The 13,915-nt window shown below is 42.1% G+C and overlaps 1 protein-coding gene across 1 annotated transcript in view; it reads left to right on the top strand.

The window, feature by feature from the left end:
* Positions 1 to 13,915, top strand: part of RIC1 (RIC1 partner of RAB6A GEF complex) — a 192,492-nt gene that overhangs the window by 100,966 nt on the left and 77,611 nt on the right. The window contains exons 4-7 of the mRNA XM_089678138.1: positions 1,710 to 1,817; positions 1,959 to 2,101; positions 6,800 to 6,933; positions 11,262 to 11,353. Coding sequence (XP_089534264.1) covers positions 1,710 to 1,817; positions 1,959 to 2,101; positions 6,800 to 6,933; positions 11,262 to 11,353 — 477 coding nt within the window. The remainder of the gene's footprint in view (positions 1 to 1,709; positions 1,818 to 1,958; positions 2,102 to 6,799; positions 6,934 to 11,261; positions 11,354 to 13,915) is intronic.

Here is a 13,915-nt window from a genome sequence, read left to right as displayed (position 1 = left end):
ATGCACCCTCTGCATTGTTTTCAATTTTGTCTTCAAAGTCCTTTTGTCCTTAATTTAGACAGTGGTTACAAAAAAAAAATCACCATATCACACAGAAAATGAGTTCTGAAGTATGAGCTTTAACGCCCCAGAACAGCTGGTGGGTGTGCAGAAACAATAACAAGTTGATCTCTGTTGTGCAGTTTTACATTTTCTTAAATTTTAATGTTCATGACGTAGGTTTCAGAGTGGAAGATTTGGGACTTTTTTGAATTGCTTGAAAACATTGTAATGATCGGTGGAATTTCCCTTTACCTGGCTTTCTCTTGAATACTTATTATTTTTGCTCAGGATCAGCTTTACGAAGCTCAGGAGGAGATACAAAGGGGGTCACACAGCAAGTACCCTAAATGTATGCAGTGCACAGTTGCTGTAGGAGTATGGAACAGCACACAGTGTACTGTAGTTTGTACCTGACTGTAACTTTTAGCTATACAGGAAAATAGTGGAGTCCTTTTTATGGATGCAAATGTATTTGGTTCAAGGCCATAGTTCTAAAAGTATTTGACAGTGTGGTCCTCAGAATTCTTTGAGGGGACACATCCTCTGTGTTTCTCTTTAAAACCTGCAGCGAAGGAAAAGTAGTGGTCTGATAGCATTCAGTAGAATGTTCTTTTCTGTTTTATAACATTCACTAAAAAATAACAGCTGGAATATGCCTGCAATGCCAATCCTTTTTATTGCCCAGCACTTGTACTCGTTAATGAGGAATTGTTTTTTTATTTAAGTTCGTTAAGGTGTATGTAAAACCAAACAACGAACTTCTCTTATTTGATTCCTCTTGGCACGTTAAGGATACCATTGAAAGTGTTTTGTTATATCTGTTTGATAATTTCAATAACTACCTGCTGATCCTGCCAGAAATCCAGTGTTGACTGTGTACTCTGCAGTATCCTCTCAAAGATGTCAGGAAGTGTGTAAAGCCTTGGCCGTACACTGCTCGAATTTGTGGCCGATTCCCATGGACAAAGCTGAAATTCAAATTGTGGGGTGGCCTATCAGACACCAACTGGCTTTGACAATTTTTGACTAAAAACACAAAGGAGCTGGGTGAAAAATTGTTGGGCAAAAATTGACGGCATTCAGTCAGATGCAGCCACTGTTCAGGTATTCTGACAGCTGCAAATGCTGTGTCTGAATGCAACAGTTGGCAGGGGAGATTCCTTCATCTATGCTTTCCTGATAATCGCATAAGGTCATGTTCAACAGTAGACAGAGAGCATAAATTGGCTGAGGTTCTAACTCTTAACAAGCTCTTTGTTAAAAAAAAAACAAAAAAACATTATAATCCCCAAAACACTCTTTATTAAATTGAAAGTAATTGGGCGCATACTTCTATTCCCTGGAGTAGATGTTGCTTCAGTTTCCAGTCATTAAATCCCTGAGCTCTTGGTCACCTGACCTGTTGGAGGGAGGTTCTAAGTTCAAATAGGTTAATCCCCCCCCCCCCTTCAGCAGAGATCACATATGTAGCCAGTACTAAAAAGATCATGGGGCAGTGTGTTCCCCATGTAGGTTAAAAATCTTAGCACTTTTTATTTTTCAATGCCAACAAAATGATAGCGCACTTTAGAAATCAAACATGAAATGACACTTGCTTGATGTATTCAATAGATTTCAAGATATTGCTGTAATTTAGAGTTTTTATTTTTGTTCGTCTTCTTCTCTAGAGGGAGCCCTCACGTGAAGACGATACCACACTATAAGGAAGAACAATGTGCACCAGCATTAAACTTGGAGACCAAAAAAGTTCTGGATTTGCAGGCTCCAATAACAAGGTAAGTTTAAAGGATAAATATGAAAAAAAAGAATAAATATATATACATATATATATTTTTTTATTTATTTTCTGACTGTCATCTGCTGGAGCCCTTCTAAAAATGTTTTGAACAAAGTTACATTTTTTCTTTTTTTTGTAGTATACAGTCCATGATGGAAGACCTATTGGTGGCTACAGAGGATTGCCTTCTTCACCTTATTCACTGGGAAGGCTTGACAAATGGCAGGAAAGCCATCAACCTTGCTACAATTCCATTTTCAGTTGATTTTCAGCCGTCCAGAGGTATGTAGACATTTTAGAATAAAGTCATGCATGGTCTCTGAGTGTGTAATATTATTCTCTGTGTTCTTTTTTTGTATAAAGATGTTATACGTATTGTTCTCTATATGCTTTTTTTTTTTCATGCATGGGTTGGTCTTTTAATGTTCACTCACCAGCCACTTTATTAGGTACACCTATTGAATTGCTTGGTAACACAAATAATCAGCCAATCACATGGCAGCAACTCAATGCATTTAAGCATCTAGATGTGGTGAAGATGACTTGCTGAAGTTTAAAGCAAGCATCAGAATGGGGAAGAAAGGGGATTTAAGTGACTTTGAACATGGTGTGGTTGTTGGTGGCAGAATGGCTGATCTGAGTATTTCAAAAATTGCTGATCTACTGGGATTTTCACACCCAACCATCTCTAGAATTTACAGAGAATGATCCGAAAAAAGAAAATATCCAGCGAGCAACAGTTGTCCAGAAAAACATGCCTTGTTGATATCAGAGGAGAATGGGCAGACTGGTTCAATTTGATAGAAAGGCAACAGTAACTCATGTCTATATGGACCAAAATCTCCAAGGAATGTTTCTAACAACTTGTCAAATCTATGCCATGAAGAATTAGGCCAGTTCTGAAGGCAAAGGGGGGTCCAACCCAGTACTAGCAAGATGTACCTTATAAAGTGGCCAGTGAGTGTACACCCATCATGCAAAGTTTAATTTACAGAGTTCTTGGTATAATTATCCTGTGATCACGAGCAGAAGTTGCCCTTTACTTCAACCACTTGCCATCCTGAGGATTTACCCCTCTTCCTGACCAGGCCATTTTTTTGCATTACGGCGCTGCTTTACTTAAACAGACAATTGCGCAGTCATGCAACGCTACACCCAAATTAAATTTATGTCCATTTTTCCCCACGAATTGAGCTTTCTTTCGGTGGTATTTGATCGAATGTGTGGTTTTTATTTTTTTGCACTATAAAAAAAGACACTTTTGAGAAAAAAAACAACACTTTTGACTTTTTTCTATTAAACATGTCCAGTAAAAAAATTTTAAAAATCAAATTTCCTCATAAATTTAGGCCAAAATGTATTCTGCTACATGTCTTTGTTAAAAAAAATCCCAATACGTGTAAATTAATTGGTTTACGTGAAAGTTATAGCGTTTACAAATGGCGGTATATATACTGGTATTTTTATTTAATTTCCTACTAACGGGACTTCTGACACTGGGGGGAGCTGACTTAGTGTCATTGACATCCCCATTGACACCAATACAGTGATCAGTGCTAAAAAAAAAAAAAAAAAGCACTGGCACTGGGCAGGAAGGGGTTAACATGAGGGGCGATGAAAGGGTTAACTGTGTGCTGTTTTTGTATATGCTGTGTCCGTGTGCTTCACTGTAATCGCACTGCTTTGCATGGCTGTGCTGTGCTCAGCCATCCAAAGCAGTGTGCATGAGCTGACAGGGAGGAGAACTGTTTTGTTTACAAACAGTTCTCTTCCCCGTCAGAGATGCTCGGGATTCACTGGACGCCGGCGAGTAATCACCGGCCAAGACCCGGTGATTGAAATCCGCGAATGGCGATGCGGGTAGGGCGCACACGAGCCCCCTACCCGGGAGTGCAAAATTGTGCATATATATATATATATATATATATATATATATATATATATATATATATATATATATATATATATATATATAAAAAACACCGTATTTTTTGCTCCATAAGATGCACCTGACCATTAGACGCACCTAGGTTTTAGAGGCGAAAAACAAGAAAAAAAAATATTCTGAACCAATGGACTGCAGACATAGTACAGGAGATGACCAGAGACTGCAGACACAGTACAGGAGATGACCAGAGACTGCAGACACAGTACAGGAGATGACCAGAGACTGCGGATATCCTACAGGAGATGACCAGAGACTGCAACCATAGTACAGATGACCAGAGACTGTGGACGTAGTACAGGAGATGACCAGAGACTGCGGACGTAGTACAGGAGATGACCAGAGACTGCGGACGTAGTACAGGAGATGACCAGAGACTGCGGACATAGTACAGGAGATGACCAGAGACTGCGGACACAGTACAGATGACCAGAGACTGCTGACATAGTACAGGAGATGACCAGAGACTGCGGACACAGTACAGGGGATGACCAGAGACTGCGGACATAGTACAGGGAAAATACCAGGGACACAGTACAGATGACCAGAGACTGCAGACAGTGCAGGGAATGACCAGAGACTGCAGACAGTGCAGGGGATGACCAGAGACTGCAGACAGTGCAGGGGATGACCAGAGACTGCAGACAGTGCAGGGGATGACCAGAGACTGCAGACAGTGCAGGGGATGACCAGAGACTGCAGACAGTGCAGGGGATGACCAGAGACTGCAGACAGTGCAGGGGATGACCAGAGACTGCAGACAGTGCAGGGGATGACCAGAGACTGCAGACAGTGCAGGGGATGACCAGAGACTGCAGACAGTGCAGGGGATGACCAGAGACTGCGGACACAGTGCAGGGGATGACCAGAGACTGCGGACACAGTGCAGGGGATGACCAGAGACTGCGGACACAGTGCAGGGGATGACCAGAGACTGCGGACACAGTGCAGGGGATGACCAGAGACTGCGGACACAGTGCAGGGGATGACCAGAGACTGCGGACACAGTGCAGGGGATGACCAGAGACTGCGGACACAGTGCAGGGGATGACCAGAGACTGCGGACACAGTGCAGGGGATGACCAGAGACTGCGGACACAGTGCAGGGGATGACCAGAGACTGCGGACACAGTGCAGGGGATGACCAGAGACTGCAGACAGTGCAGGGGATGACCAGAGACTGCAGACAGTGCAGGGGATGACCAGAGACTTCAGACAGTGCAGGGGATGACCAGAGACTGCAGACAGTAAAGGAGATGACCAGAGACTGCTGACCTTTGGGGAGGGAGGGGGAGCGGGTACCTGAATTTGACAGGTACCCGCTCCCACTTTCGCGGAGTTGTCCTTCCCTCTTCTTCCCGCACCGGCTTCTGTGACAGCCGGGCGCCCACTGCGCATGCGCGAGAAGCTCTGCGCTTTGTGAATGGCCCGGCACCTTCTAGGACCTATCGTGTCCCAGAAGACACCGGACCATTCACAAAGCGCAGCGCATGCGCAGTGGGCACCCGGCTGTCACAGAAGCCACCGCGGGAAGACTGTACAGCGCTGGAGCGAGGAACAGGTAAGGCCCTGCAAGACAGAACAGCTGAGCGGCCGGCCCGGTATTCTGACATGGTGGTGGCAGAAATACCGGACCGACCGCTTTATATTTGCTCCATAAGACGCACTGACATTTTGCCCCCTTTTTTGGGGGGAAAAAAGTGCGTCTTATGGAGCGAAAAATACGGTATATACGTGATTTTGCGTACCTGTTCCACCCTGTAGCAGCATTTCTGCTATAGGGTGGTTGGGAAGCGGTTAAAGTGGTTATAAAGGCAGAAGTTTTTTTGCCTTAATACATACTATGCATAAAGGTAAAAACCTTGAGTGCAACTTTCCTCCCAGCCCCCTCTTATGCCCATCTAAGTCTGATCTTGATCCAGTGATGTTCATGAGAGCCGAGGCTCTCCCGGCTCCCTCCCTGCTCATTTGGCTCAGACACAGTAGAGGGAGCTGTTGGCCTCTGCCGCTCTCAAACATAGCCATTGAACAGAATTGAGGGTGGGGGACACAAAGATTCAGCTCTGGAGGGAGCAAGCATGATTGCCCCCATAGCAAACAGCTTGCTATGGTTGGCACTCAGCAGGCGGGCAGTCCCCGGGAGTGCCAGCGGAGCAGCCAAGAAAAGGAGGATCAGGACTGCTCTGTGCAAAACCACTGTACAGAGCAGGTAAGTATAACATGTTTGTTTTTTTAAATTTGATAGACATCTATAGGCATCTCTGCAGTATCTTTGATCTCCTGTATGAAATCAGCTCCACAGACGTTTTCTATATTTTCTGCCACTGTATAGTGGGCAAAACTGACATGCAGACTTCTGGAAGTGCCTTTAGTTTGGCATTTCAGTTTACATTTTTTCTTTAGATCCACAGGTTCACAATTAGGTGGATTTTCACCATGGATAGCTCCTTGAATTTGTGAGTAGTATGCTGCTACAGTCCTATGCCTGCAAGCTTTGGCAGTCTGATGTTTTGAAATGACCAGTGGAATGCTTTTAAGCTCATTGTCTCTTTGATCTGGAGAAAGCTTGTGTGGATCCTCATTTAGAAACCAATTCAAGTGGTCCTAAAGTGGAACTCCAGACAATACTTTTTGTTTTTATTTTTCATTTTTGAGTAAAGTAGGTAAAGGTTGGAGATTTTAGTTTCTACTACTGTACCAGCCTCTGCAGGGGAGAATTCCCATTACTGTGTGTCAGTATAAATGATATCTCTTCAAAAAGGCCTTTGATAGAAACCTAACAGTTGATTACCCTTATCCTCTCTGCCAGCAAGCAATTGAGATTTTACTTTTCTGTAGCCTCACTGATGATGGTTAATGCACTTTGCATATAGGCCTTGCATTATGCTTTTACCTTATAAAATAAGGGTGCTATGTTAAGGTTCAGAGATCTCAAGTTTTTCAAAATGTCATTGGTTATAAAAGGTAACAAAAAGTGTGGTCTTTGTATTTGGCACACAGTTTGAGGTCTGTGTCATCATATTCTTTTCCTGTAGGTTCATTCTTGGATATTGGAGATGTACACATTCGGGACATGGAATATTGTGTCACTCTTGATGGGTTTGCTGTTGTGTTCAACGATGGTCGTGTTGGCTTTATTACACCAGTTTCAAGCCGTCTCACTGCTGATGTAAGATCCCAACTACCAAACTGTCTATTCTTTTTGAGTTTTATTAACATTTTCATTTTTACCTAAAATTGGGTTCTGTATTGCTATCCATCCACCAATCCATTTCAAATGCTTCTTTTCAGTCTCTAGCATAGGTTTCAATTAAATTGAATTGGTTGCTATGAGAATCTCAAGGCAGTTTGTTTCCTTCTCTTTGACAGATTTATAAATCTAAATCTTACAGAATAGTTTGTAAATTACACTAATAGTAAATGAGACGGTATCATGTAAACTGATGCTTTTAAGACAATACTAAGTTTTGACATCTCTGACACATAGTATAATTGCCCCCCAATACATTCTGTGAAGATTTTTGAAAGTTGTCTGCTGGGAGATCACTGTTACGACATTGCAGAGCTCCTTCTAAAAATGCTAGATTCCTGGCTGTTATGCTGGGACTCTTGCTTCAGTACTTTGAGTAAGTGAATTGGAACAAGCCTGCAGATTAGGATAGTCTGAGAAAAGTCAAAACTCTTTATTGGCAGAAAGTATTAAAGCCAGTGGGGCAACTATCGTCTGCAGAATGCAAAATCAGCAATGGTAGCTTCCATGTGTCTCTCAGAAAAGGTTTCCTTTAAATAATGTTAAATCATAATTGTACTATAAAGGACACAGGCATAGTAACCATGAATCCTGGGTTATAGGCTTGTACCTTCAAGTGATTAGACACCAGCAAAATACTTGAGAACATGTCTTCTGAGGCACATCCCCTATAACCCTGCCTCACTCTGTGAATTCTTGTTTTTGTTTTGCTAGTGTCCTAAGGTGATGGACCCCTTTTCATTTGCAGAGAAATGGTGCTTAACTTTATGACCTTTATTATTTTAACTTCGGATTCTTAAATTAACTCCTCACTGCCTTCAATATATTACAATAGAAACCGTGCATCCAGATCAGTGCAACCTTGGGAAAATCTTGGGAAATGTACCTGAACCCTATGCCATGGGTATGGTCTGTAATTTTGCTTCAGGCACTGGATCCTGCACGGACACTCACTCTGGCACTTTGTACAATGCGTTCTAGTCAGTTGCAAGGGTGCTCTACAGTTCCACGACCATGTTTTGCTTCTATGGAATCCAGACCCTGAAGACTCCTTCAGGGGTATGTCCATCGTCATGGGTAAAGCCTAGACCTTTAACAAGCACAAGTGGCTGAACAAGTAAGACAGGGTTACCCTGTATTTCTGACCATTACTGTAATAACCAAGTTTATGTTTAAAATGTATTTCACATTCTGTGTAAACATTTCAATTTTGGCACTAAAACTTAACCACATACAGCTTAGGTGGATGACAGACTACTGCATCTCATGCACTTTACTGTCATCCTGCCTACAACCTTTATAAGGAAAGTAGGCGCTCCTGCTGCCACAAGGACTTTTGGTACAGGACAGTCTGCAGCTGGATTATCACATTACTCTTGTATTCAGCATCCTGCATTGTGAGTACTACACTGGGAAATACCCCTACTTGTAGCAAATGGCAAAATATAAGAAAAAAGGAGGCATGGCAAAAGCTCAGGCTTATGGTGAGGCTTTTGCCAGGGCCTCACATAACACTTTACCGTCCTTGAGACTTTAGGGGGGCCAGTCTGTGTTCATTGGGAGTTGAAATTGTCCTTGTGTCAGTGGGAGTAAACAATGCATCTTTGGTATTAGGGGGAAGGAATAGTGCCCCATTGCTAGTGTCAGTGGAAGGAATAGTGCACTATCCGTGTCAGTTTGAGTGCCTCACCATTGGTGTCAGTGGGAGGTATAGTGCCCTGTTATTGGTGTCAGTGGGACAAATAGGGCCCCTTTGTTGGTGTCAGTTGGCCCTATTGCTGATGTCCGTAGCAGGAATTATGCCCCATTGTTGGTGTCAGTGGGAGGAATAGTGTCATGTATCAGTGGGAAGAAATGTACCTCAAGGGCCAGATAAAGGCAAGCAAAGGGCCGCAGTTTGGAGGCCACTGCCTTATAGCATAGGTCCCTGCATCCAAAGCTGCCTATTTACACAGCACATAGCAAGTTGTCTATTGGACTAAAGAGGATTTTTCTGCATCTATGGCACAACTTCTTGGACAGCTAACAGCTTTAATACAGCCGGTTCTGTCTAGAGCAAAAATCTACCAGGCTCCTCTCCTAGTTCAATCATTTCCTTTAGTGTTGGTTTTTACAATGCCTGATTTTAAAGAGGCAAACATAAGAATAGAATAGAAGGACCTGTAGGAAGTTTTAGAAAGGACTTTGGAAGATCTCTGTCCTAGACCTCTGAGCACTGGCTGCTATATTTTCACACAATAAGTCCACTAATGTGGAGCCACTTATTTCTACTCAGCTGTTCGCAAGGTGCTTAGCGCTTTTGCAAGTAACCTGTTTTCATATCATTCTACCCCTTTGGATAAAAAGAAGCTTGCAAAGTCTAAAATAGCTTTTTCTGTTCAGAATCAAACAAAAAATTCTTACAACACTATCCAACAGAAACAAAATATTACTACAAAATGGACGGTGCCAGTAGTAGATCCAGCTGTCTTATGCTTGAATAAGCATCTTACTGTTTCTATCTTTAAGGAGCATGTACATAGGAGATTTAAGGCATTCTTAAGAGCTTTCTTTAGGCTGGCAGATGTAACTCTGCAGCCAGCAATCACTGCTTAGACTGCAGCTACCTAGACCTAGTACATGTACAACCGATGAGAGCCTGTTTTTCCAGGATCCTGCCTTAACAGAGCACCTACTGCAAATACACTCTCTATTACCTCATTGTTTAGAGGCTTTACAAACAGTCATCGCACAGGTTTCTAGGAAGGCCTTGATTTCCATCCACATGCATAGGATTTTATAGTGTAAAGCCTGGTCCGTTAATAAGCTGTACACAAACAAAGATTCTTATGCTTACACTTTGAAGGAGGTAGTCTGGTGACGCTATAGACCATCTCATGACAGATGTCACTAGAAACAGCATTATTCCTACACAGAGACTGCTCTCACAAGTGTCCTTCAAAGGCCTCTACTCCATCAAGGTATAGAAAGTTTAGTTTTTCCACTGGAGTTGCAACATATAAATCCACATTTAGCCCTCTTATACACAAGTCTAAAAGTCAGAGACCTAACCTGATGCACCCATTTCACAAATGGGTAGTGAAAAATGGCATTAATTTCATGGTCCACTTAAAACATTTTCCTGCTTGTGATGCATTCTGCACTCATCACTGAAGGAACCTGTCCTTTGCCTGGGACCATACAGAGCTAATTGGTGCTCTGGCAGTCACATTACTATTTGTTTAAAATAAATTTGTATATAAATAATAATCTAAAAAAAACTATTAATGTAATTTTTGCTCAGTTTAATTACCGTTCATTAAATAAGTACTTGATTACCTTCTCAGCGGCCCCACATGACACATCTTGTGTGAGGCAGCTCCAGAACTGTGATTGACAGCTGCTGCTTCTTCTAGTCAGCCACCCCACGTGATGTTCCTGAATGTGTACTTCTGAAAACAGACAGAAGTGCACGTTCAGTAGTGTCCCATGAGGGAAGCTGACAAGAAGGAGAAGCCACTGTCAGAATTCTGGAACCACCATCAAGTTTGCAGGTGTGTCATGTGGGGTGGACAATAAGGAGAAGTTGCTGTCAGAGTTCTAGAGCCACCCCACAAAACCACATGTGGACAAAAAGGTGTCTCATTTCAAAAATGAGACTGCACAGAGTAAAGCTTTCAGCTTCACTTTTAATCCAATCACCTGTTCACCATCTTGTGCCTACTTGAGACCTTACTCTGAGGGTATACGCACCAGCAAACCCACCTGCGGAATTTATCAGTACCAGTAGTGGATCCCTCCTTCTGACAGCCTTCTAAGCAGTCTTCATGTCTTAGACATTCCTGACATTACTGGCTCCCCCATACATGGGAATTTTGTCTCCATTCCTCTTGAGAATGATGTAGCACTACTCTACATTCAGTATATCTTTCTTGCGGGGGGGTTACACCCTTCCCATCATCATCAAGCCTTTTTATCGGGGGTTTCTTATTTGCCATACCCCAAAGAGAGTCTTCAGGAATACTTCCTCCCAGGTTCTTCTTAGTGGCATTCTGTCTTCTCTCATCAGCACCTGCTGAACAGGTAACCTGTCTGATGCCTACTCCTCTTTTAGTCATGCCATGACATACTAATTTCTTTTGCTGAATGGTATATCTGATTGATATGACAGTGTAGAATTGCAAAAGGCACCTTTTGTTTTCTGTTAACACATGATCAAATATTGTAATTTAGTGAATAATGTGTGACAGTTGTTTCTGCCTTTACAGCAAGTCCATGGAGTTTGGGCACCAGATGTTGTCGATGGAACATGTGTGGCAGTTAACAATAAATATAGATTGATGGCATTTGGATGTGCTAGGTAAGTTTTATTCTGCAAGGATAGAATTCATTCTTCTTCACAGTTAATCACTGTTCATTTTGTAGTTGAATCAATCACAAATTTTAAACATAAATTAAGAGGTTGATCTAAAGCATTCCAACCATGCCAAGCTCCAAATTGTTCTTCTTATCACCTCTATTAAGGATATCGCTGTTTGCTGTAATCATGGTGTGGCTTTAAAACTATGTCTTACTGCAGCAACAGTGTCAGTCAGTATACAGGATATTCATTTTCTAGTAGGCATGTTTTCCTAATCCAGCTGTAAGTGTAATGGTTTATAGTATTCACAAAGGAACTACAGCATCTATCACTTCTAGATATGACGGATGCCTGTGTTTTCTGCTTCTGTTGATGGAACCACAAAGTACAAAGCAGATAAGGCTTCTGTTGCACCCAAAAGTGCACCAGATACTGGCATTTTTTTTTGGTTTCTCAAGTTGATTGAGTAAAGATTGGAGTCCGCGTCAACCTTGCAGATGATTAATAAAAGTGTTCCAATGCAGAAAGCTTCTTTTTTATTTTTTGGACGGCAACGTCACTTGAGATTAATCACTTGCCATCCAGCATAAGAATATAAACGCCCTGGACAGCAAGTAGTTATACCAGGATCATGGCTGCAGCCATGATCCATGTATCTTATTTTACAGCCAACTATGGGCTTTCGTGTAAAAGTGATCTGGGTGGTGGAATCCCTTTTATAGCACTGCAGAGCCTCTTCCCCCTCCTAGCTTCGCCCACCACTGGGGAGCCGGGGACCGCTGTAAGCAGTCAGGTTGGCTGCCCACAGAGGAGATAGAGGAACATCTATTCCCTGATTATCTCTGTGATGAATGAAGCCAGAAGCGAAAAGGATTTTGTCACTTCCCAGTTTCTCAGAGCTGTCTTTCCCTGTCCGTTACAGTCAGGGAAGCATCTTAGTTAGACACTATCTGTGTTTTATCAGATGCTTTGAAGGGCAGGGGAGATAATCCTGGGTCTAATAGATCATAAGGGGTCTTGTTCACATCTTGATACCAATATACAGTTGTGTTCAAAATAATAGCAGTGTATTGAAAAAAGTGAATAAAGCTCAAAATCGTTCTAATAGCTTTTATTTCCATACACACAAATGCATTGGGAACACTACACATTCTATTCCAAATCAAAACATGAAGAAAAATATATCACATTTGTGTTGTTCCTCTAAAAATAAATTGAAGAAAAGTGAATATTAGACTGTTCAAAAAAATAGCAGTGTTCGTATTCTTCTTTACAAACTCAAACATTCACTATATAAACTGAAAAATGTTTGAAGATTTTGCTTTCCTTTGAATCACTTAATTAATATTTAGTTGTATAAGCACTGTTTCTGAGAACTGCTGTACATCTGTGTTGCATGGAGTCAACCAACTTCTGGCACCTATGAACAGGTATTCCAGCCCAGGATGATTGGACTACATTCCACAGTTCTTCTCTATTTCTTGGTTTTGCCTCAGAAACTGCATTTTTGATGTCACCCCACACGGTTTCTATTGGATTAAGATCCGGGGATTGGGCTGGCCACTCCATAACGTCAATCTTGTTGGTCTGGAACCAAGGTGTTTCACATTTACTGGTGTGTTTGGGGTCGTTGTCTTGTTGGAACACTCATTTCAAGGGCATTTCCTCTTCAGCATAAGGCAGCATGACCTCTTCAAGTATTCTGATGTATTCAAACTGATCCATGATCCCTGGTATGCGATAAATAGGCCCAACACCGTAGTATGAGAAACATCCCCATATCATGATGCTTCCGCAACCATGCTTCACTGTCTTCACAGTGTACTGTGGCTTGAATTCAGTGTTTGGGGGTCGTCTGACAAACTGTCTCTGGTCACTAGACCCAAAAAGAACAATCTTACTTTCATCAGTCCACAAAATGTTGCGCCATTTCTCTTTAGGCCAGTCAATGTGCTCTTTGGCAAATTGTAACCTCTTCAGCACATGTCTTTTTTTCAACAGTGGGACTTTGCGGGGCTTCTTGCAGATAGCTTGGCTTCACATAGGCGTCTTCTAATTGTAACAGTACTCACAGGTAACTTTAGACCTTCTTTGATCTTCCTGGAGCTGATTGTTGGCTGAGTCCTTGCCATTTTGGCTTATCTTCTAGCCATTCAAATGGTAGTTTTTCTGCTTTCTTCCACGTCTTTCAGGTTTTGGTTGCCATTTTAAAGCATTTGTGATCATTTTAGCTGAGCAGCCTATCATTTTCTGCACTTCTTTATATGTTTTCCCCTCTCCAATCAACTTTTTAATCAAGGTACGCTGTTATTCTGAACAATGTCTGGAACGACCCATTTTCCTCAGAATTTCAGAGAGAAATGCACTGTAACCAGCATGTACAAAATTTGCTGCCTTCCTTCCTTAAATAAGGGCAATAATTGCCACCTGTTTTTCAAAGAATGAACGACCTCACTAATAGAACTCCACGCTGCTGTTATTTTGAACATGCCCCTTTCAATTAGTGATTCAATTACACAGAATCAGCAGCATGCATGTCATGACTGTTGGGTCTGTTGGATT

The sequence above is a fragment of the Staurois parvus genome, unplaced genomic scaffold (assembly GCF_062004578.1).
Source record: "Staurois parvus isolate SC_StPar_1 unplaced genomic scaffold, SC_StPar_1.0 ptg000198l, whole genome shotgun sequence".
Classification (NCBI taxonomy): domain Eukaryota; kingdom Metazoa; phylum Chordata; class Amphibia; order Anura; family Ranidae; genus Staurois; species Staurois parvus.
Note: the sequence above shows the minus strand (reverse complement) of the source record. Positions and strands in the feature narration are given on the sequence as shown.